The 22,938-nt window shown below is 38.4% G+C and overlaps 1 protein-coding gene across 4 annotated transcripts in view; it reads right to left on the bottom strand.

The window, feature by feature from the left end:
- CCDC149 (coiled-coil domain containing 149) overlaps window positions 1-22,938 on the bottom strand; it is a 52,371-nt gene that overhangs the window by 15,399 nt on the left and 14,034 nt on the right. For all 4 annotated transcript variants that reach the window (XM_039550954.1, XM_039550955.1, XM_039550957.1 and 1 more), the window contains exons 4-9: window positions 16,476-16,583; window positions 10,859-10,975; window positions 9,330-9,502; window positions 7,795-7,867; window positions 6,427-6,511; window positions 5,049-5,193 (exon numbers count right to left, since the gene is read on the bottom strand). In XM_039550954.1, the coding sequence (XP_039406888.1) occupies window positions 5,049-5,193; window positions 6,427-6,511; window positions 7,795-7,867; window positions 9,330-9,502; window positions 10,859-10,975; window positions 16,476-16,583 (701 nt within the window). The remainder of the gene's footprint in view (window positions 1-5,048; window positions 5,194-6,426; window positions 6,512-7,794; window positions 7,868-9,329; window positions 9,503-10,858; window positions 10,976-16,475; window positions 16,584-22,938) is intronic.

Below are 22,938 nucleotides of genomic sequence, written 5' to 3'. Positions count from 1 at the left end.
AGACTTCTTCCACATCATGTTAATTCTGGCAGGGAACTGACAAAACAATATTGATTTGGCTAATGTCACCACAAAGGAGTCAGAAGTTTAGCACTTCCAATCCTTATTTTTCTCGTAAGTAGTTCACCAGTAGTTCCAGGGCAGAAAACAGGGGAAGGATGCTGCCCTCCCTGCCAGCTAGCCATACCACAGAAGAAAACTCAACCCTTTGTATCCAGTTATTGCTACTGCTCCTTTTATTCAGGTAATAAAGCAAAGTCACTTTTCTCTTGCTTCTCTTAAATTTTATAATTTATTTATCAGCTGTCTCACACTATTTCTAAAGGTTTTGGAGGGAATATATCCAGATAATACCTACTGAATCCTCAGAAGAGGCACTGAGTTATTTTTTAACCTTTGTTGCAGGTTCTCATATAGAGGGATCATTTTGCATCTCGGAACAATGGTTGGCAATAGCAGAGGGCAATATTTAACCCCACTCCTTTAATTCAGGAAGAGACCAAAATATATTCAGTGCTGAGTATGAGTCTAGTTTGCTTAAAAAACCCCATTATTTCAAGACAGGTATGGGAGAAATAAACCCTAAATAAAGCTGCAACTTCTGTTAGAAATAATTTTTGCAAGATTAAATGCATAAGCTATTCTGAACACAACGTGGTTTATCACATTTCTTGCTTTCCCCTGAGACCTCCAGATAATTTGCCACCTCCACACGTTGTGGGAAGACTGAGCTGTGGTGGCCTGGGTAGGCCTACCCGGGTAGGTATTTTTAAAGGGGCTGCACATGTTGGTAGCATGCAGCTCCCTAATCTCTTTTTTTTATCTCTACACACAGTGGACCAGATCATTCAACTAAAATAGAAGGATCATGTCACAGACATAGGTGCTGATAGTTATTTCCATTGTTCTCTGGTCCTGTCTAATGCAACAAGGGAGCTAGTATAAACCTCCATCCAGGAAAAGGTTTTACAGAAATCTGTTGTTCATGTAACAGCAGCAATGCTCCCACCTGACTTCAGAAGCTTCTTTCTGGCTCTCTCGTGCTTTTCAACATACATGGCCATAATCTGAAGGGAGCTGTGGTGATTTACAGCACCTGAGCTCCCTTTGCCTTACTTTAATTTAGATATTGCTACAGAAGACACACACCCTCATACAGATACCATCACCTAAATGCCTGTAAATAGGTCTGTCACAGTCCCATATCTAGCTCTACATGTCACATGGAAATATGTGCTCAAGTTACAGACTGACACAATCATTTTTGTAATTTTGAACATGACTGAACTTGCCCAAGTAAGAAATGTTAAAATTAGTGCAACATGTCTAACCACCAGAGCAGCTTTTACGCTGATCCAACTTGCACAGGTGCTGGCAATTGCAGGAACAAATTGCACTAAAAAGAACACCTAATAAATGGTTTATTGGTGGTAGAATAAAAAAGGGGGGTTTATCCATTTGCTAAGAGAGTTAGGACCATTTGGTTTTGCATTTATGTAACTGTTTAATCTTGCAACACATTACAGCATACAGAATTAATTTGCAACTGCCTTTTCAAATTAAGCTAACAGGCTTGTAAGGAAAACCACAGGACATTACTTGAAGTTAGCATTACTAGCTACCAACCACCTTGGAAAATGATCTGTTTTCTTCCCTAACCGATTCTTTTTTTCTGAAAACTAGGGCTAAAAAAATAAAGGCTGGATTTACCCTACTTGTTCCTGGGCACATACTCCCACAGTTCCTTTTATCATGCCCATCTTTAGAAGAGTAGCAATAATAGTAGTGTGTCTTTTCCAAGAACAAGTGGCAATGGATGTTTTTAACAAGTGTAACAACAGAAAGTCAACTTCAACAGAATATCCAAATTCTAATCTACATTAAAAAAATCCATTGTCTTGTCATTGCTTCAGTTATTCAGAAAGCAAATCCACCATTCTGCTACTGTAAACTTATACAGTCAATTCTCAATCTGCAAGCAACCAAAGAGGTCTAGACCTTAGAGTAGGTTAACTGTATGGAGGAAAGCAAGTTCATATGGTCTGAAAAATCTCATTTACTGATAGTGAGAGAATCACTACTAGGTCATTCACCTATCAAATATTAAATGCAGAATTTCCTCCATGAAATGAAACAATCACCCCAAAATCTCATCTTTTTTACCCAATAAATCTCGCTTTCTTCAAACAACAATCTGAAAGGGTAAATGTGTCCTCCAAACATGCTCTTTGCACAGGGAAAGACTTCTACCTTGCGATTTAAGTAAAACGTTTTGTCACTACAATTTTCTCTAGCCTCACATCCTTCTCAACTTCCTATTTTGAATGGAGAAATGTCTTCAACAAAAGAATGCATCATCTACTAGTAGCAGTTTATGAACCAGTCCATTTAACTTGTGTGCTGACCATACTCTCACACTTAACCATCTCCAACAGGTGGGCAGTTTCTTCCCCATTTTCACAAGTCAGCAGACCTTTTACATGGCAAATAAGTGCCCCTATTTATTTGCATCTCAAATAAAGGATGTTTTCCCTTGATGTCCTACCTGCATTTCCCTTTTTCACTTTAAATTTTTATGTCTTAGTGTTCCACTTGTAGTGGTTCCCATTCCTCCTAGCTCCTTAACAGCTTCTTTAATTCACCTAAAGCCAAAAGTGACAAAAAGAATGAGAATACTACATAGGAATGTTTTTGAGGCTCTTCACTCAACTTGATCAGGATTTATCTTTCTTTTCTTTTCCCCCTGAACCATCCTGAACTGTATACACCTCAGCGCCAACCTAACACAGTACTTGAGCTCGAGGCACAAGCTCTGGCGCGCCCCAGGTCAGAGCGAGTCCAGCTGCGTTACTTCTGTGCGTCGCAGAAGCGACTCCGGCATCAGGAAGGGAGCTGCTGGCTGAGCTCGCTAGCTGGCTTCATTGCAGAGGGAACACGGCAGGAGCCGATGGGATCGGCTCACGTTAGCTCGGAGACAAAGGAATAGAGTAGAAGTTTCGCAACCCAAACAAGCTCGGGAAGGGATGGAATGCGATGGGATGCTTCCCCGAGGCTTGTCCTCAGTTTTATAGGGAATTTGAAAACCGCGGTGAAAGGGGAAAACAACCAATGAGTTAAAAGCCAGGGGGAGGATACAATTTAGCAAGAACCACGGGGGGAAACCGAGAAGTGGTACAACAAAGAACCAGTGAACAACCGAGTAACCCAGAATTTTCCCGAACAGGGGGAGGCGGCTTGTACCCGCCCAGGGGGTGCAGCTCAGGCTTCTGAGCCGCCCCTCGACCCACCCTCTGAGTCTGCCTCTTCGATCCAGGGGATGGGCTGGGATTGATTGGCATCACGCTGACCCAGCCCCACAGTGGGCTGGGTCACAGCAACACACCTCTACAGCTCTGAGAACACTCCTGACCTTGGACTGGTATGGACTGTCATTTCCCTCTAAAACCTGATCTTCTGTTGGCCAAAGAATAGTAGTTTTTGCATATATTTAATCTCTACTCTGATGGCTGTATGTGACCAGTTGGGCATGCAGATGCCATCAGATAAGAATCTGCTAACGTGTGGGTTATCTCAAGACAACCATACTCTGTAGTTGAAAGCAGAAAGTGTAGTATCAGAAAATGAAGCAATCATTGCAATGATATTTGAGAGCTGCAAGAGACTGCATATCACCAAAGAGAAATACAAAATTAAGAAAGAAATTTGCAAAAAAAGAAAGATTATGCAAAATAAAACACTGGGTAGTGATACAGCATCAGGATGTAAACGGCAAAGATTGGTTACACCTGGAACAACAAGTTTTTCTCTGGATGTTTTCCTTCTGATGTTACATTAGCAATAAGAAGGAAGTAAGCAGGTGTTAGCCCTTCCTTACCACTGCTCTGTGCAGCAACTCCTCTTGCACCATAGGACAAGAACTGACTGAGCTGCCATCAGGTTAGATCTGGGCTACATTTTCACCACTTTATTCTCCCTTTAGCAGATTAGGCATTCGTTGTCTCAAGAGTATTAAGAGTGGCTATAAACTGCTCCTCCGCGTCTGTTGCTACATCACTAAGAATTATGCAATGGTGTCTGCCCAGTATCTCAGTTATCAATTTTCAAAATGAATCATCCATTCTAGTGTAATATGGTTTACTTCAGTACTACACCTTTTCAGGAAAGATGTCTGGCTGTTGCTGGCATCTGGTCCTGATGTGTTTTTGAGAAGCCTGAATAACCTCTGATTACCAGTAGTGACTCAGTGTTAAAAAACCCAAAAAACAAAAAACCCACCAACAAAAAAAGAGAGGAGGTGAAACAGAGCACAAAATCAAGGAACACTTCCTAGCTCTGATTTTTATATACTGTATAAGGACAATAATATCAGAATGTCAGAAAATGTGTCAAAAATTTTTATATTCTGCCATGATAGGAACTGTACAAGCCACAAAGAATTCTACTGATAAGCAGAACAGCTAAGAGTAAGCAAATTCGCCTTTGAAGTTCAGTTCAGATTTTATAAAAAAACTATACAGTAGCAATCCAACTGTGTTTATCTCCTTCAATTTTTACCAAAGTAACTACAAAAACAACAGGTATCACCTGTATGACACAGGCCACTGAGTGTGTGTCAAATGTTACATTAACCCTTTCAGACTCTTTCCTAGGAGCAACACTAACCCCACGAGTGTTCATTAGAATATTCCTACACTGACACCCAATTCTCTCCAGTTCAAGGGTGTCCTTCCTCCCAGCAGCTTTTCTTTAGCTGTCCCTACAGATTTCCTGCTAGAAGTCACTCTGTGTTATTAGAGTTTGTCTTAAACCTGAGCAGCAAACCAATCCTTGCCTAGCAGAGGCAGACAGGTCTCTGTCAACCCCAGAATTTAAGATAAAAGTGTAATTTTTCTCAGATCACATATCTGGTCTTAAAAGCTAAAGAATCCACCACTTAACCATGACAATGAATTTTCTGTGAAAATGAATCTTCCTTTCCATTTCCCTTAAATTTTCTCCAACTAGCTTTTCCATAGCTTGATATTTTACTTACAAGTCATGCCACCTACTTGTTGGTTTGCCTTTGGTGTTGTATGACCATGTTTTTTTCATGGATGGTTTCCAGTAATGCAGTGGCCAGTGATTTGAGATCTGAAATGGACTGTGGTGTGGCTGGTAGGCTACATCCATGATCCTCCGACAACAACTCTTGGACTATAATGTTAAAAACACAAATGAGTTCTGGCTTCTCATGCACAGAGATGCAACACAAACACTTAGCATTAAGGAAATATTCCAGTTACTTGAATGAATACATATATTTTTTCTTCAATTAACAAACAAATCCAAAAGACCAGAACTGTAATCTCTAGTTGGCATAAAGATGGAGGCTTTCCAAGCTGATTGTTATTCCACAGTAATAGCCAGAACAAGTCTAGGCAGATGCATCTTATATTAACTTGATTCTTCTTTTGGAAAATTCTTTGTGCTCAGAAGGATACAAAATCATTCTTCTACAGGCCTAAAATTTGGTAAAAACTGGTCATTAAAACCAAAGCCTCCAAGGAATATTTTATATTGATTTTTAGAACCATTATATCCTTCAGGTTATTTAAGACTGATGTGAAAATACAGTCACCCACGAACTCTTCCTCTGCAACTTAGAGTCTGTACCTTTCAGCCAAATTAGGAAGTTCAGTAGTATCATTAAAATTTGTAACTAGAACCTGGCTCTGCTTCTTTAAATATATATAGATAGATATGTACATGTATGCAAGTACATGGAGAAGAGGGTAAAAGAGAAATCAAAACCAGAAAAATTAATTTCAACTTACCATGACACTTACTACTGATCTCATGTGCATGTATGAATATACCTACATTTAAACAGTAGGGTGGCAAGGTATACTGCTTGCTTCAAAGAATTTTATCATTCCCTTTCTTTCCTAATCTTGATATTTTCTTTGAAATGGGGAAAAGAGATTATTCCATTTTGCTACCCATGAAGAAACATGGGACACAAAGATTTCTTGTAAAACATCTGAATGTAAAAGCTTCCAAGAACAGTAGCAGAAAACCTAGTGCCCCTCCTCCACCACCCAGTCTATTTTTCATTGGAATGTGAATTGTGACTGCCATTGTTAGCAGAGCAAAGAGATGAATAAAGAAGTGATTTGTCAGGGTCTAGAGAGTAAGGAAATATTTGATAAAACTAATGGGGGAGAGAATGAATGGCAAAGGAATTAACAAAAGAAGAAGCAGTAATCCAGAGGCAACTTTTATATTGTCAAGTCAACTGAGAAGAGGACAGAATTAGTATATAATAATGAACAGGGAAAGAGAAGAGAGCTTTTGGTTTGGCTGGTAAGGAAAGGGTTACTGAAATTAAGATGTTAGATGAAAAGAATTAAATGAGATATGCAACACCATGCTGCATTTATGCAATACCTTGCTTTGCAGAAAGGACTCCAGTCAGAGCACTGCTACTGGATCTACTATGAGTCTTTGAATTTTTTCGTCTCTCTAGTGCATTCTAGGGAAACAACAAATATCTTATTTAGAAAAACAGTAGCCAACAAATCCTGTCATTAGGAGGAAAGAATCTGGAACATTAGGAGAAGAATCTGCAGAGCAACTCTGCAGGGCGTGGACCTTACACCCATAGTAAACTACAGGGTGTAACTCTCCTAGATTATTATTCTCCAGCCTAAAGTCTTTGCAATGTTACAAAGACTCATCTGTCTCATTGCAATCACTTTACTCCCACCCACTACCCCAAAAGCATATTTAAGACTTGCCTATTTTTTAATAATCTTCTGACTGCCAGTAAAGATACTGCAGTATCCTGTAGACAACATCTGTTGGAAACAAACTTTTCCCAGCATTTCTTTGGATAGGTTTCAGAGGGAAAGTTCCAACTCCTCTATCAGAGTTTCTAGCAGCCCTTTTAGTAACAAATACTGACTTTCAGGAATTAGATGCAGAATGATCCTGCTACAGAAGTTCAGCTCTTTCAATTACAGTTCTGTGAAACCCACCAGACCACCAAGATGCTCAGTTCTCACCACTAAACTAACTCACACTCCAAGAGACCCAAGTTGCAAGCAGGAACAGACACTGAAATGAAGTTGGTACTTTGACGAGCTTTGCTCATGCACAAAAAACAATCAGTGCTGTGACTACTTTATAGCGACCTAAATGAAGAAGTCCTATTGACAATCCTAAGATTACTCTCCTCATGGTCTGACAAGCAGCCCTCCCCTCCCACTTCCCAAAATCACTTGCAGAAAGAAATAAGAGTGCACCGTTTCTGGGGAGGGCAAATATCACTCCTGAAGGTTTCATGTAAAACATAACTCAGGAATACCTTAACTCAGGAATGGAAGAACAACGAAAGCTTAGTGATCATTAAGCTACATGAAGAAATAGCACAGCCTCCAGAGAACAGGGAGACAAGATCTTTTTGTGACGGCAACACAGCTGCAGTCATTCACCACTGCACGATCTGCTACTTTTCACCTAAAAGCTGTCTGGAAGGCTGATCACCTGCCCCCCATCAGGATGATGGTTCCCCCATAGAACTTAAGAAAGGTATTTCATTAATTTTTCAAAATACTCTTAACAGGTATCCCTCAGCTAAGAAGCCTAGGAAGAATGGGCATGCAACATGTAAACAATCTAATATTGTCAGAATGTCAATGGTGGATTTTTCTTGAAAGAAAAAATTTGTTCTTTAAACACATTTAACATGAAAATGAACAGTAACTTTCATGAACAAAGAAGCACACTTTAGATGATACACTGAGAGGATCTTACCTTATATTTAGTAATACTAGACTTCAGAAGGTTGACTTCCTCTTGAAGTTGTTTTAATCTCTCTTGAAGATACCTGAAAAAGAAATGTAATCCTTTACTTCATGTTACCTTCAAGTACTGCTTCAAGCGGTCTTCTTTACTATTTGGCATGTCCTCTCTTTGAACTACTGAGAGTTCTTTTCCCTCTGCAGCTCTGTGAGGGATGAAATAACAAAATTTTACTGCTCTTGACCCCATAAAACTTTAAGTAGGGAAACAAATTGCATCAGAACAGGAGGCTGCCCTCCTGTTAGATTTGTCAAGCATGCTGCACAACTATTTTGTATTGGTCGTCTGGTTTCTGGGGAAGAAAGCTAAAAGGATATATTTATGTCTAGAGGAAATAGGAAGCATTTACGCGTGTCCTCTGTACTTGAAGGTCTGTGAGATGGACACATGAAGATTTGTATATATGTCAACACAAGACTCAACTATGCAGAACTTTTGCATTGCAATATCCATCACTTACTTGGCACTTCTCATTAGCAATCACAAAGTAGAAAATTTAACAGTATAGTTGAAAAATGATATACAGTTAAATGAAACAGTACAGTTCTTCCTAATAGAGTTTATGCACTTGAATGAGGCAGTTATTTCCAAATAGGAAAATACCTTTTTTATGTATAAAGGGTTTATAAAATATCCTTTTTCATGTAGTACAACTGCAGCTGTATTAGGGTTTGTGACAATTTAATTATTTCACAGGAAAAATTCACATCACTGTCGGGGAGCAGGGGCTTAAATTGATACAGAACTCTGAAGGCCCACAAAACACAAAAAAACCCTGAAGATGCTGGGAAGAAGTAATGCCTTTGGTATTACACTTTCTTGCCTGAAGCATAAGTTTTTGTAAATGGATAGTGTCTTTCAAGTTTTATTTCACTTGAAGGTAATTGTTGACATTAAGGGAGATACCTGCTATGGCCCTATCAGTGACTCCTCTCTGTCATCCTTAGTGGAGACCATAAAACACATTCTTTTTCCAAGAAACCAGCAAGAATATCCACATGGGTGATTTCACCAGCAACTTTTGTTGGCAAATCACGCCATGCTGACAACCTCTCCCTGTGGAGAAAATTATGTCTGAAACTGTTAACTCAGGATACTCAAAGTCCCTGTTTCCAATTCGAGATTAGTCCAAGACAGCTCTCTGGGAGTTTCTGAATACACAAATTTTTAATATTCCTGCTTCTGGTGCCATACAGTGATGGGAATAAAAAGGTCTTCACTTCTCTTCCTTCTCCTTGTTTATCTTGATTTGGGAACATCACTGACATGTAGCCAAATACAACACTGGTAATTTCCTGCACCCTAGCTTTCTCAATATTATTTAATGCTTAGTTACAGTATAAACAAAACAGACAAAACAAATTACTGAAACCTCTTAGCTTTTATTCTTGGATATATTTCCTTTGAAGTTTTGTTGTGACAGACTTCCTGATACTCCTATTACAACACCACACTGGGTTTTTTTAGGGAAACAGTAATGCACTCACCTGTTCTCCATACACAGAGCATCTATGTCGATGATACGGTTTTCATGCCCTCCTAAGACATGATTCAACTCTTGGTTTAGTCTGTCAGACTTATCTTGGTAAACAGAGCGTTCCTCTTTCACATCCTGTAACTCATCCAGTGCAGCCTGAAGATCATATCTCAGAGTCTCAATCTGAGAAGAAAGGAGAGTTGTATCAGTACAAGTTTAAACAAGAGCTACCATAGCATCCAGCCTGAAAACAGTAACATGCACATGTTTGAACAGTATTGATTTTGGACAGTTAGAAATCTTTTCAAAGCTCATAACTGCAGGTATTTTTACTCAATTTTGGTAATATTTCATTAATTTGGAGTTAAGTAACTTTACCAGTTAGATTTGTTTGACAAAATTTCTAGAAAACAACTAAAATGTAACAGCAAAAGAAACCTACTGTAATTCTGCTGCAAACATATTAAGGTGGTTTTATCATATAATTTCTAGGACTCCAAGAATTAAGTCAACTGAATAAGAACTTCTCAAAAAGCCTGTAAGTGGGAATTGATATTAATCATGGGACTTGAGTAATGAAGTTCCACAGAATAAGAACTGAAAAAGTGCAAAATAAGCCAACACAGAAGCAACAGGATGAGCTTTGCTATTAAGCAAAAGAGTGAAGAAGTCCAGTGTGAAAGATACTCAAGGACAAAGAGCTTCAAACTTCCAAGGAGATCAAACTGAGTTTGAGAAAAGTCTGCAGTGACAGACTCCACACACACCCCAGAAAACATGGATAAGGCAGGAAGGGCAACAGACCACCATTTAAAAGAGGCCAGGTGATGAACAGAAAGAACACAAGCTTGGGAACAGAGTTAGCAGAGAGGATCACACTGGAAGAACTCCAACAGCCTTTCTGGTAAAGTACAGTGGTGCTACAATTGAAGGAAGACTGAAAAACCAGAAATACACACCTCTCCTGTATCACAGAATGGTTCATTCAGGTTGGAACTGACACGGGTAGGAATCAGTGTGGGAAAAACTGAGAACACAGACCCGCAAAACTGTCCAGAAATTTATGTATCAGTATTAGGGAGAAAGTCTGATGCTTCATGGTAAAGAGCACTCATAACAGACTTGAGGAAGGGGAAATAGGTCTGATGTGAGAATTTTTCAGAAGAGGAGAAGAAATAGCTTGGAGGCAGGAGGAAGAGGACACTAACAATGCTTCTACAGAAAATTTGATTCAGAGGGTATCTTTAGGAGGTACATCAGCCACTGTACACCATGTTGAATACTTGTAACAGCCTTCACTAAAGAGTACCTTTCATTGACATTCACTGATAATATTCAATTGTCACAAGTTGTTGCTGGACATTAAAAAGAAAAGGAGAATCAATAATCTAAAGGAGAAATTCCTGAGATTAAGAATTCATTCTAATCACTACTTCCAATGTCAATCAGCTACCAGCCCTTCAAACAGAACTGAAGTTATTTACTTACTACTACAATAGCTCTGTAAAACATGACACTATATGCCCATTTAATTATTACCTGTTCTCGAGCCTTCTCCAACTGTTGAACAAGGTCCTCCCGTTCATGTGCTGCAAAGTGGCGAGCCCCAACTTCATCATCTCCCAGTCTTTGCTTTGCTATGGTCATTCGAAGGAGCTGCCATGACAAAAACAGAATTCAATAAGCAAGAGAACATAGGCTGTAGCAGCAGAGTACATCTGTATTAGAAAGAGTAAAGCTGTCATAGATTTCAGCTCTTCCAGGCCATTATTATTTAATAATAATATTTATTATTATTAAATAATACCAGCTGGTATTATTTAAACCAGAGGGAGTCTTCTGAGCTGAGGGTTCAATCCTGTTCTAAGTGAAAAAATCCAGTTGAACAGTCAAAGCATCCACAGGAATTGAATCAGACCCTGCAACAACAGTCACCAGAGCATACAAATGATGAAAGATCAAGACGACAGACATGGTCAATGTTTTTTAGGAGTGACAGGAACTAATTCCACTCAGACTAAAACTAGAGAATTATCAGAAAACCTTTTTGTCAATATGTAAATATTAAAATTCTCTGCAGCAGAGAACTCTTCCTAGTTAATAAAAAGGAATGAAGTGGCTTGTCCAGCTTAATTTTAGTGACACTACATAAACCCCCCCCATGCTACATCAGTGCAGAATTTGTATTAACAGCTGCTAATACATTTGCTTATGTATTATTTTTTCAGTCTACTCACAAAAGCTAATTCATGTCAAAACCAAAGAAATGGGCCAACAACAGAAATACTCAGCCAAAATGCTCAAGCAGCTAAAGAACTCCAGAGCTTGTGATTGCTGAAAACAGTCTGACTTGAATTAATACACATTTCCATTCAATATCCAAAGCAAAAAGCAACAACCTTTCAAGGACCATGGAGTATTAAGTACCAATCTATAATGCATTCAGCATTTACAGTTGTTTATACTCAGTACAACTGGGCCTCATCTTTAGGAGCTCCACAGACCAGGGAAAACCACCACAATAACCAGCCTGACTTTCCTGTATCTTTGACTGCACCAAGGAATTAATGTACATTATTATAGTGCAGAGTTAGGAAAAAAAAAAAAAATCAATCTTCTGAAGTAGAAGATTGTACATTAAAATCTATCTTTGGTATTTATGGGATGCCTGTCACCATAGCTACAATGTGCCAGTTAAAATCCTGCTGATGCAAGACAGACTACCAAAATCATCCTCCCCACTTATTTCAGCTCCAGTTCAGTGCAAGTCACTGAAGCTAGTACAATGTGTGCTGATAAGAAGTTCACTTGTTCAGGGGAAGCTGTGGCTGCAAAAGCAACTGGTTTTGGCAAACTACATTTCCCTATCCCCACAGGGAAAGTGCAAACCACTGCACAGTTAGTAAGGCTGAGTGGAAACTAAGAGATATAACTCCTATTAATTTCTTTATCAAAACAAGTAAGTCAAAAAGGCAACTAGCAAATCCTAGAATGGCTTCATAGCTATTGGATTTTTTTAAAATGCTAAAGTGCTGATGAACAAAAGGTGGTCATGTCATTTAACTCAGATTAATTTAATTTCTAGAATCTCTCTCTAGTGACAAAGACCACACAAAACAAATGTAATAACATTTTGAGGTTTCAATCTTGTTCAAAAAAAACTGGAAATGGAAAGAGGCATCACACTTTATTAATGCTTCCAATGCCTGCAGCAGAGCAAAACTTCTGCATAACGCTTGGCACAAGGCTGGGAACGGGACCAAAGCTGTCACCTGTGCACTATGACCAACTCTCCTCCAGCCCAGGAGGGGGTGAGGCATAAGATATAACTGCAAGCAATTATAACTTGCAAGGTCAAACAGTCTGTCAATAAAAGGAGAACTCTTTATTTACTACTAATTTTGAGGAAAAAAAAACCCCAAAACCCTGAAGAGTCTTATGAAAAGAATGCTTCAGAAATCCAAATTCATCCAGTAAAAGCAGCATTATTAACATACACAAAATACAGTAAAATACCAATCCATAAAACAACAGAGTGCTTCTTCCAGACAGTTGGCCAATCAGAGAGTTGACAGGGCAGAACAGGCCAAGTCGTTTAATTCTGCATTGTGAATGTCTCATGAGGCAGCACCACCTGCTACAAAATTCTTCCCTGAAAATGCTGTGACCCAAAGAGACATTGTTATGCCAGAGGTTTAAGGGTTTATCTTACATATTAGTGCTTTGTTATAAACTTTATACACTTGCCCTCTAGATGCTGTATTTTTGTTTCTGTCATTCAGAAATCACTAAGGAAAAGACCACTCAAATTCATTTTGCATCTAGAGAATAGGTTAACACTACTCCTCAGAATTCTGTGGACAGCATTCACAGCTGAATGGATTTAAACTAATGGCACCTCACCAGAGAAAACTCCTGTTTGTCAAGAACCCATAAATTGTTAACCAAAACAATCCAGTGCTGCAAGCACTGTCTTTTTATTTTAATATCACAGCTTTTTCCTGTATCACTTTCAGCTAAGATAATTATTTACAAAGTAGCAACAGTGTATCAGCCCCACAATGCCTAAAAACAGCATCACTGGGATAGCTGCTGTGCAGGCTAGGAGTTCATAGACAATGCCTGCACCAAAGCTGGACACTCCTGATTATCAATAAAACACACAGAAGGAAAAGGGAAACAAGCACAACCAATTCTTCATGGAAGGCAGAAACCATCATATTCAGCCACAGTCACAGCAACTGCCTTCACATATTATCTACAAAATCTTAAAATGTGGACCAGAACTATGCAAATATGCTACTTGAAGTCCCAGCTCTGCCAAAACACACATGCCACATTTAACACTTCTCCCTGTTGCTGCATGAATGATTGTCTGCCTGGCAATAAGGAACCGACAGTAACACAGCAGCCATTGTTCCCCATGCACCTTCCTCTCGCTCAGCACTTCCCTTGGCAGCTTACAAAAGCAATTCTTTGCGTGGGTAGGGGTTCAGGTGAAGGCAACTGAGTCATCTTGTCTTGCAGAAGTCTCCAGTTTGTCTTAAGCTTTCCATTTTTACCCTTTTACATGAGAGAATTAGATTTCTTAACTATATCCTTCTATGTTTTAGTAATTGTTTCCAAGCATTGCTGCCAAAACATTAGGAAGGAAAAAGATTTACAAGTAACTACCATAAACATAGAAGAGCTTTCATGTATCAGAACTTGTGAGACTGTGATCAATCATAAAAATAAATAGCCTTAGATATCTGTTGCTGGAATGCTGCAGTCTAACTACTGCTGTGTTTTTCAAACTGCAGCAACAAATCCTTCCAGAGACTGTATGAAGAAGTTTTATTATTTGTGCCAACAAAATTCTACTTGAAATGAGAGGAAAAAATTATTCCAGTTAAACCAAATGCAAGTAATTTGTTATTGCCTAACTGATGATATGTTTAACATGATTTCAACAAGTAAAACATCTCCAGTTCAAGGTCTTCTTGCTAATCCAAGTGACTTTATCCTACTTGGAGCAAACATTAAAGTGGTGAAAAACAAGTCAAGCCATCAAAACACTTCTTTATCAATAGAGCTAATGTGTGATATTTAAAGAGATTTTTTTTTCTTTTTTAGTCCTGCAAAGCTCTTGCCACTCAGTGACAAAGCCTGCATGAGTCACCCCTGCTCAGACACAGGCAGAATTGTTCATCCGTAAGCAGCTTCACTTGCTGCAAAAGCAGCTGTTTGTTCATCTCTTGCCAGAAGTAAGGCTGACGTAGACCAGCTGGGCAGGATGCCCTCCCTCACTTTGGAAAAAGCAGTGAGAAGAATGCAGGGAAAAAATGTAAGAACAAGCAAATTATTACAGTTTTTTGTTTTGTATATACCATGCATTGTCTGGACTCCAGTGCCTGAGGTAGCCCAGCTGCCAGTACAGGAGAACTGATGAGCAGAAGAGAATGGCTTTGTGAACAAGCCTAGAATTTTATCACTGAAGCTTGTAGGGAGAGAAATCTGACACAGGAAGAGAGTGCTAAATCCCTCAGAGAGATGGCAATGCTTTTTTAGGCACTTTGAAAACCAGCAACCTGACTCTAAAATAAGCTCTATTTCTCATTTACTAGGAAAGTGAAGAATGTGTTCCAAAAATGAAAATCCTAGTCTAAATTAATCCATGTCTGATGCAGCTCTTTCCTCCCACTTTTTATTTAGTGATGCACTATTTTGCACCTTTCAGAGAGAGGCACACTGGGCAGAATAACTCCTTTTGTACTTTTCCATTCATTTTGAGGAGCACATATTTAAATTCATGCTGAGATGTCACGAAGATGACCAGTTAATACCAAGTTAACCCACAAAGGTGAACCTGAACAGTGCCAATTCAAGCACAAAAAAGTAGGCTCTGTGTTACCAAGATCATATATTGTCATAAGCAACTAGAATAGGTACATGACCTTGATATTTAAACGTGTTGTAGTTTTACTACCCTTGTTTTCTGTTTGTACTTACAAACCCTTGCTATCTGTTCAGGACTGGCTTGGAAAAGGCTGTATGGCATAATATTGGTACTGGAGAACTGCAAGGCACTGACTTCTACACTGTAATATAGCTCAAACAGAAACATGCAAATGAAAATGAACAGTGGGAAACCTGGTCTTTGAAGACTTGAGCAAGTTATGCTGAATGCTATGAATACTACAAATTCAGGTTTCACTTGACCCTTTCCCAGCTCTCTGAACACCTTCAAGGGAGGTCTTTGTGACAAACTGTGAAAAAACCTGCATTATCACAATATACTTATGTTTAAAAGAAAATAAATAAAATAAACTTAAATTGAAAGAAACAAACCCCATCCGAATAATTAAAAGCCATGTCATTTTTATTCACATTTTAAAATCCCATCATTTCAAAACTGCAGTTGAGGGAGGGAAGTTATCATTATTTGTTTCAATTTTTTACTTTGTTAACCACCTCGACTCTCCAATTCAACCTCTCACTAGTTTGATCTCTGAATGTACTTTTGCATAAAGCTCCAGCTGTGAATGTTACACACATTTGGCTTGAGTTTAAATATTTCAATTAATGGAGACAACAGGAGTTTGATTAATACCAAATGGCAGATTTTGAGCAATGTTCCATATAACTTGCTAAATTTAGCAATGAAATAAATTGGTTATGTAAGGGTAATGGGATGAGGGTTTAATACAAAGCTCACTATACACATTTCTGATCAACTACTCCATATTTTTTAAGGAAAAATTATGCTCCTCCGACATCTACTAAAGTTTTGCTTTTCAGTGCAAAAACCTAAAAATTATCACATGAAGAAGACATGCTTATCTGTACTTATTTGTAAGAGGAAATACCACTAATAAAATATGGGGTTTTTTTAAAAAAGAAAGGAACATAGAAAGTCTGAGAGCATTAAAGCAAGGCTAAATACAAAATACATAGTTAAGGACATCAGAGCAAAAGCAGCATACAAAAATATATAATAAGCTGCACTTACTGGTATCCTTTACAGCTTCTGTAGTTCTACTGTTCTAAGCATTTATTGCAATTGAAGTATTCTAGAAGTTCTTTAAGCCATTATTTTAGTTGTTTTCTTAAGAAGTAATGCAAAACTCTAGCCCAGTTTACACATTCCATGCAATTTACTGGCAGTCTGTAATACCTTATTGTCCCCTTGTACTTCTCCCAGTCTCTGTTGGAGCTCTCCAATCTCTTCTCCAAGATGTTTATTTCGATCTTGAGCCTCACTCAGCAGTTGAGCAAGATTTGCCTAGAAAAGGAGTAAATATCAGCCAGAAGTCAGTGTCTGTGGAGAGAAATGTAAGTAGTGATTGAAAAGAAACCCTTGAATTACTCCTTATCTGCCAACGATCTTTACTTTTATTGTTGGTGGTACCCAGACTTCATGCTTCACTAGAGAGATAACAAGAAAAGTCACCTGAGTTCCTTTATCTTTCACAGTAGAAAATACATACAGCACGTGTGCATACAGACTCCTAGAAAAGCACACAAACCCCAAACAAGAGAAAGTGAAAACATCTACACTAGTTCCAGTATCGTGGCTGGTGGGAAGAATTAAGTCCAGAATACTTTGACAATATTTATAGAAAGCTGCCAAAATAATAGTTTTAAACTTGCATATAACTAGCCAAAAGGCACAGCTGAGAAATAATTATGATACAATTAAAGTCCTTAATAGTGTTTAGAGCAGATTTCCAGCCAGTAAAGAGGTCGTCAGCCAAAGTTCATGTCCCCATATGGAGCTATACCATGGATATCTACTAGCACAAAACTTCAAACATGACCTGATTTGTGTTGTTAGGTATCACCTAGATTCTGGAAAAATTGAGGTGAAAGCTGGAGTTTAAAACCAAACCACTCCATTCCCCACTCAATAATCCACATCAAAAGTAGTCATTCACATTAACCTGCTAAATTAGCAGGGCAAGTAGTCTGGTCTATAATCTTACAATTAAATTCCATCCGCTTGAACACTAACCAAAAAATAAATGCAATCTCCTCTTTTTCTATATATGCTATCTGAAAATGAGCAAATACTACAGGCAAATTTATTCCATTTTTACCCTAAAAATGTCTCATGAATACACAAACATTGACTCAACACAGGAAAAGCCTACCAGTGTCAGCTTTTCTAAGAGAGTTAGAATCACAGTGACTAAGGTGCAGCCTTTCAAGACATTGCCTGTGGACAGCTCGGTGTGTCATCCATTGTCATAAATCTCAAGAGTATGAAAAGAAATGAAAAAAGAATTTTTGGATCTTCTAAGCATGACTTAGTAAAGCCTCATGAGTCAGTATCTCTGAGCCACGCTTACACATACTCCCTGGATTTGAGGCCAATGCATCAACTGACTGTAATTCATCAAGTGACTGTTCCTAGTTCTCTCTTGGTATTTTAGGTTTAGTTTCTCTACTTGCTGTGCTTCTCTTTCAACTCCCCCATTTCTCTATTCTGACATCTCTCTTTTTCAATCTCTTTTACCCAGTGATTCTACTACCACTTGAGTCTCATAGGATGTTTTCATTAATTTTATCTTTACAACTCATACACTATCAAACCAACATGGTATCTGATAGCCATTACTGCAATCTTGCTCCTTGTTCACTAACAACTGCCATTTCTACATGTCCTGCTTTGCATTTAAGAGAACTATTAAGAGAAATGTATAAATGTGAATAGTAACATGAACATAGCTATGCATGCATACAACCATTTGCAGTATTAGACTATTAAGCAACCATCAACTAGAACTTTTGTACATTACTATTGAAGAAGGTAACTCCAAATTCCAATTGCTCTTAATTAGCAATAACTTTGAACTTTTAAACAGGAAAAATAACTCGAGAAACTGACAACATCCTACTTGATGAACACAAAGCCTAAGTCACTGCTACACCTTCTGTATTTCTGATGCTTTGAGACCAAAATTTCAGAAGAAAGCAAGGTAAATTTCACACAGTTTTGGAAGAGATTAAAGCATTTTTTAAACTACTGACAAACCTGAAGACTGAAAATAAATAATTTGGGGGAAGAGTGTAATAGCAAAAGAACCCTGTAAGTAGCCAATTACAGGACTAAAATTAAGCTGCTTCTAATTTTATTTTCAAGACAAGAACCATTCAAGTAATGCAAAAGACTCCTCATCTATGCTTTGGTGGACTGATTTTTTTTTTCCTACATCTTAAACAAACAGTGTAATAGTCATTCATATAATGAATGAACCAAGGAGCTTCAGAACACATTCAATCAATGGTTTTGAGAAGTACTTCTAAATGGCTGTTTAAAAGAAAGAAAACAAAGAATCCATGTTTGCAGGAAATTGTATTTAAACTGAAGTATCTATGGCTACTGCTCAGATGCAATTTTTAATTTTTTTTAAAGAAAGCTGACTTTCAATAAAGCCTGCGTTAGTTAAAAGGAACATGATTTGCACAAATCTCTCTGAAACACCTCTATTTATAAAGTTCCTTTTTATGATGAATTGGAACAACTCCTAACACTGCAATAGCACATGTAATTTCAACACCTGGAAAGAACTCAATTTCACTAATCAGTGTTTACAACCGTAACACCAGGATTTCAGCAGTCTGTAGTTAAAACCTGGCTCCCAGTAGTGGCAGGAAAGGCATTATTACCATGCCTATACTAAATCTTCCTGCTCAGATTTATTTCCTTTAAAACCATTTCTCTGGGATTGCAATTCTATGCTGAATTTTATTTGTCAGTCATATAAACGACTTAACGTGATAAAAACCTTTATATTCATGACAGAGATATTGGAAGAAACTTGAAACAAAGAATTTTAGACACGAAAATAAACCAGCCTTGTTTGACCATGCCAAGAGCATTACAATGAGCTAAGTATAGATTTGCTCCTTACTGCAAGCCTTGTATTATACTTCTGTTAAACTGAAACAACCAAGCTATGTCACAGAAGTAATCTCCAGCAATTACTCATTTCCCTGGCTTAGCCACACAATGTATAATTTAGACTGTTACAAGTTTCAAAGGTCTTGGCAAGACCTTATTAAAGCTCATGGTTAAATGTGGACAGAAGGAGAAATATTTGAGTTTCAAAAGTGCTCTACTAGGTTTAAGGAGAGCCAGCCAAGAGGACATGTTGAATGACACCTGGACTTGGTACCATTTCTTTGGCATATAGAAGAAAACATACCATATGGTTGAAAGATGATAAAACTAACAATGGAGCACTGCCTTCGTGTACCTGCAAGCGTGTATTTTTCGAGGAAAGGGGAGAAATCTATGCAAGGGCAAAGGCAATTCATTTTTACATTTGGCAACTTCTTTTCAATATTCATAGAACAAACACAGAATTCACTCAAAAATCCAAGACAAGTTACTTCAACAGACAATAAAGCTCATATCATTTACCCATGCAACAGAGAACAACGTGTGTAAATTAGCCAAATTCAGCTTCTCTAGATTCCATTTCTTCGACAGTTTCTTTTGATTTTAGGTGAAGCCTTAAGAAGACTTCTGAAACTGTGAAAGACTTTACTTCTTTCACTCACATTATACAGAACTAACTTTAAAGTACTGATGAAGACAGGTTTCTGAGCCATGAATAAAGAAGGGAGAGATGTAGAGGTCTATACCTTTCTGCTGCCTCATCTTGTCTTCCCTCCACAACAACCTACAGTAGTGGAAACTGTTTCTCCTACCCTCTCTCAATGCAACTGTTTCTAACACTAAATAACAAGTATTGCTTCAGCCCCATCTCTGTAACTGGCCATTATCAGAGAAGCTTCCAGAGCCCTATCCACATTCCGTTTCTGGCGGGTTCTCTGGAGCCTCTGCAGCACGACAAGCTATTTGTTTTATATGCATCTGTTATGGGAAGCCTGCATGTATCATAGACTCACAGAATAGCTGGAAGGGACTCAGAGATCATCAAGTCCAACTCCCTCCACCTCACAGGACTACCCCAAAACGAAGCCATAGGACTAAGAGTGTTGTCCAGATGCTGCCTGAACTCTGGCAGGCTGGGTGCTGCGGCCACTTCCCTGGAAAGGCCTGTTCAAGTGCCCAACCACCTTCTCAGTGGAGCATCATCTGAGCACAGCCTAAACCCCACTGAAGCCAGACATATGACACTGTCCCCATACTCCTTTTTCCTCTGACCAAATGCAAGTGCAACCACAGCCAACAATCCCATCAGAAGCTAAGACGAAAGGAGAAAAAGACAGACCTGAGAGTGCTGAGTGGGAAGTGCCTACCATTATTACATAAAGGAAAAAAAGCATGATCGATCAGAAGAGACCAGAGAGTGAAAGATTCAATGGGATGGGATCACAGTCCTCCTCCTTTTCCACTTAGGCTTTGTTAAAATTTGCAAGAACATTTTTTGGGATAGAAGGTGGAAAAGAACTTCACTTTTAGCTACAGATGAGTGTCAAAAAATACTGACAAAAATATCTATAAATACTTATTAATATAAGCCAGTAAATACCTGGCAGGCAGCAACAGATCTTTGCTCACTAGTGACCAATGGCCTGATGAGTAAAAAAAAGTAATGTAACTCCAAATAGTCATCCCCGGCATCATGCACTACTCTTGAGTTTGGCTCCTCTAACAATTTTGCAAATGTAGCTACACATACACACTGTGTTATTTTTCCTCACAGCACTTTAAAAATGATGGATAGTAACAGTCTTTAATATAGTTCTCAATTCTCTTGCACATAAATCTTATCCGACACGTAAAAAAAAAAAAGAACTTTTTGCCCTTAGGGTACTACCTGAAAAAGTAATTTGGGAAGGGGGAAGAGAGGGAGACTTCCAACATACCTTTACAGTTTAAAAGTATTTTTAAATACAAACATTCCTATATTGCAATTTACAGTCTTTTATGTTTGTTCCAGCCACACCTTCAAACAGAGAAGAACACTGAATTATAGGGCTGACAGAAAAAAGTTTGATGAAACACTAAGCACACTTGATGGGTGTGACTGATCACAAATTTAAGTGCAGTTTCTCCTTCAACGCATTCACATGATTGCAATGGCTGAATTAATACAGAAAAACCTGTTTTACTTATCAACTACCACTGCTCACTCCCAAGATAGAAGAACTGATGATCTCCCTTAACACTAGCTTCTTTGCAATAAAATTCCAAAATTATTGTATTTTTCTCTTTAAGTTGAAAAAACAGAGAAGACAGAAAAAACAGATCCTGGGTATGCAAAACAAAATACACTTAATATGGGTTGTATTTTCATGCAGAAAAACAACAGCAAAAATCAAAGCTTTGCCAAGCAGTCACTTGACATAAAACAGGAGAAGAAAATCCTCTCCTAAATATTCTGAGCTCCTAAAGACATCTTAAACTTTGAGATAATGCACAAAAAAAATCAAAATTCCTTAAATATTTTGAGTGTTGTAATTAATTGAAGGACTATTTATCGAGAGTACTCAGGTGCAGAGGTGTGCACAAGTGTCTCTCTATTCCATAAGGTAAGACACAGCAACTGGAAAAGAAGTTGTTGTACACAACAGGCCTGAGGGACTATCACATCTATTATGATGAGTGTTTCTTCTCTCCTAGACTTCAGTGGTGGACTTGGCAGCATTAGGTTAATGGTTGGACTCGACGGTCTTACAGATCTCTTGCAATCTAAATGATTCTATGATTCTTTGTTAGAGCAAAACCTATTTGTTGAAGAAACAACTGTGTCACTTCACAAAGTATGACTCCTAGTGTGGCTAAAAAGTTCTAAGTTTTACATACTACCACCTGCTCTGAGCAATGGAATAGAAGATTTCAGTGTTCAGAAACAAAAATCTGTCTACTGGCTCTGTTCTTGGAGCAGGCACACTTTGAAATCCATGGGAGTATTGCTTTCTATGTGTTGCAAGGGCAAACAACGTCACTGTTTTCCAACTGCTACCTCACGCTATGGAAGTCAAACACATGCACCTACAAACCAAAGCAAAGTGCACTGGTCTATGTTTGGCACATGCATAATGTTTTTCATCCTCAAACCCTTTGAAGAGAGGAAGAAATCACATTAATCTTCACAGCACCACTGTGAGATAATACAAAATTATTGCTTACCCTGTAGTGTATTTTATCTGCAGATTTTATTTCACAGGACTCTGAATACAGCTTTTGCACCTTAGCACAAGGCTAGCAAAACTTCCTGAATTCATTCACTAACAAATAATAACCACATTAGTTATTATTTATGATGATGTCAAGAACAGTCATAAGGTAATCCCTGAAATTTGTTTCAGAAGTGAATTGTGATAGCTGAGTACATTGAGCTGGAAGCTAGAAGTGGAAAGGATCAAAATGGGTCCATTTGTGGTATGTCACAGCATAATTCTGTCTGGAACCTCTGGTCCTTCTGATGTTTTGCCTGCTCCAAAAAGTCATGCTCATGGACATATTCATTAGCAGGAGACAAGCTGTCTGACCAACATCTCAGTGAGTGAGTATCATGGTGCTGCGATACCAATGACCCTCGAAGCAGTCAGAATCTTGGTTTGAATGAATCACCTTGGGATACGTATGGATAACTGTAACAGCATTAAGGGCCGTGACCTTTATGTTCTCTCAGGGGACTTTTTGGCTGGTAGGAAGG

The sequence above is a fragment of the Corvus cornix genome, chromosome 4 (genome assembly GCF_000738735.6).
Source record: "Corvus cornix cornix isolate S_Up_H32 chromosome 4, ASM73873v5, whole genome shotgun sequence".
Taxonomy (NCBI): Eukaryota; Metazoa; Chordata; class Aves; order Passeriformes; family Corvidae; genus Corvus; species Corvus cornix.
The sequence above is the reverse complement of the archived record's forward strand: the minus strand, read 5'-3'. Positions and strand labels throughout refer to the sequence as shown.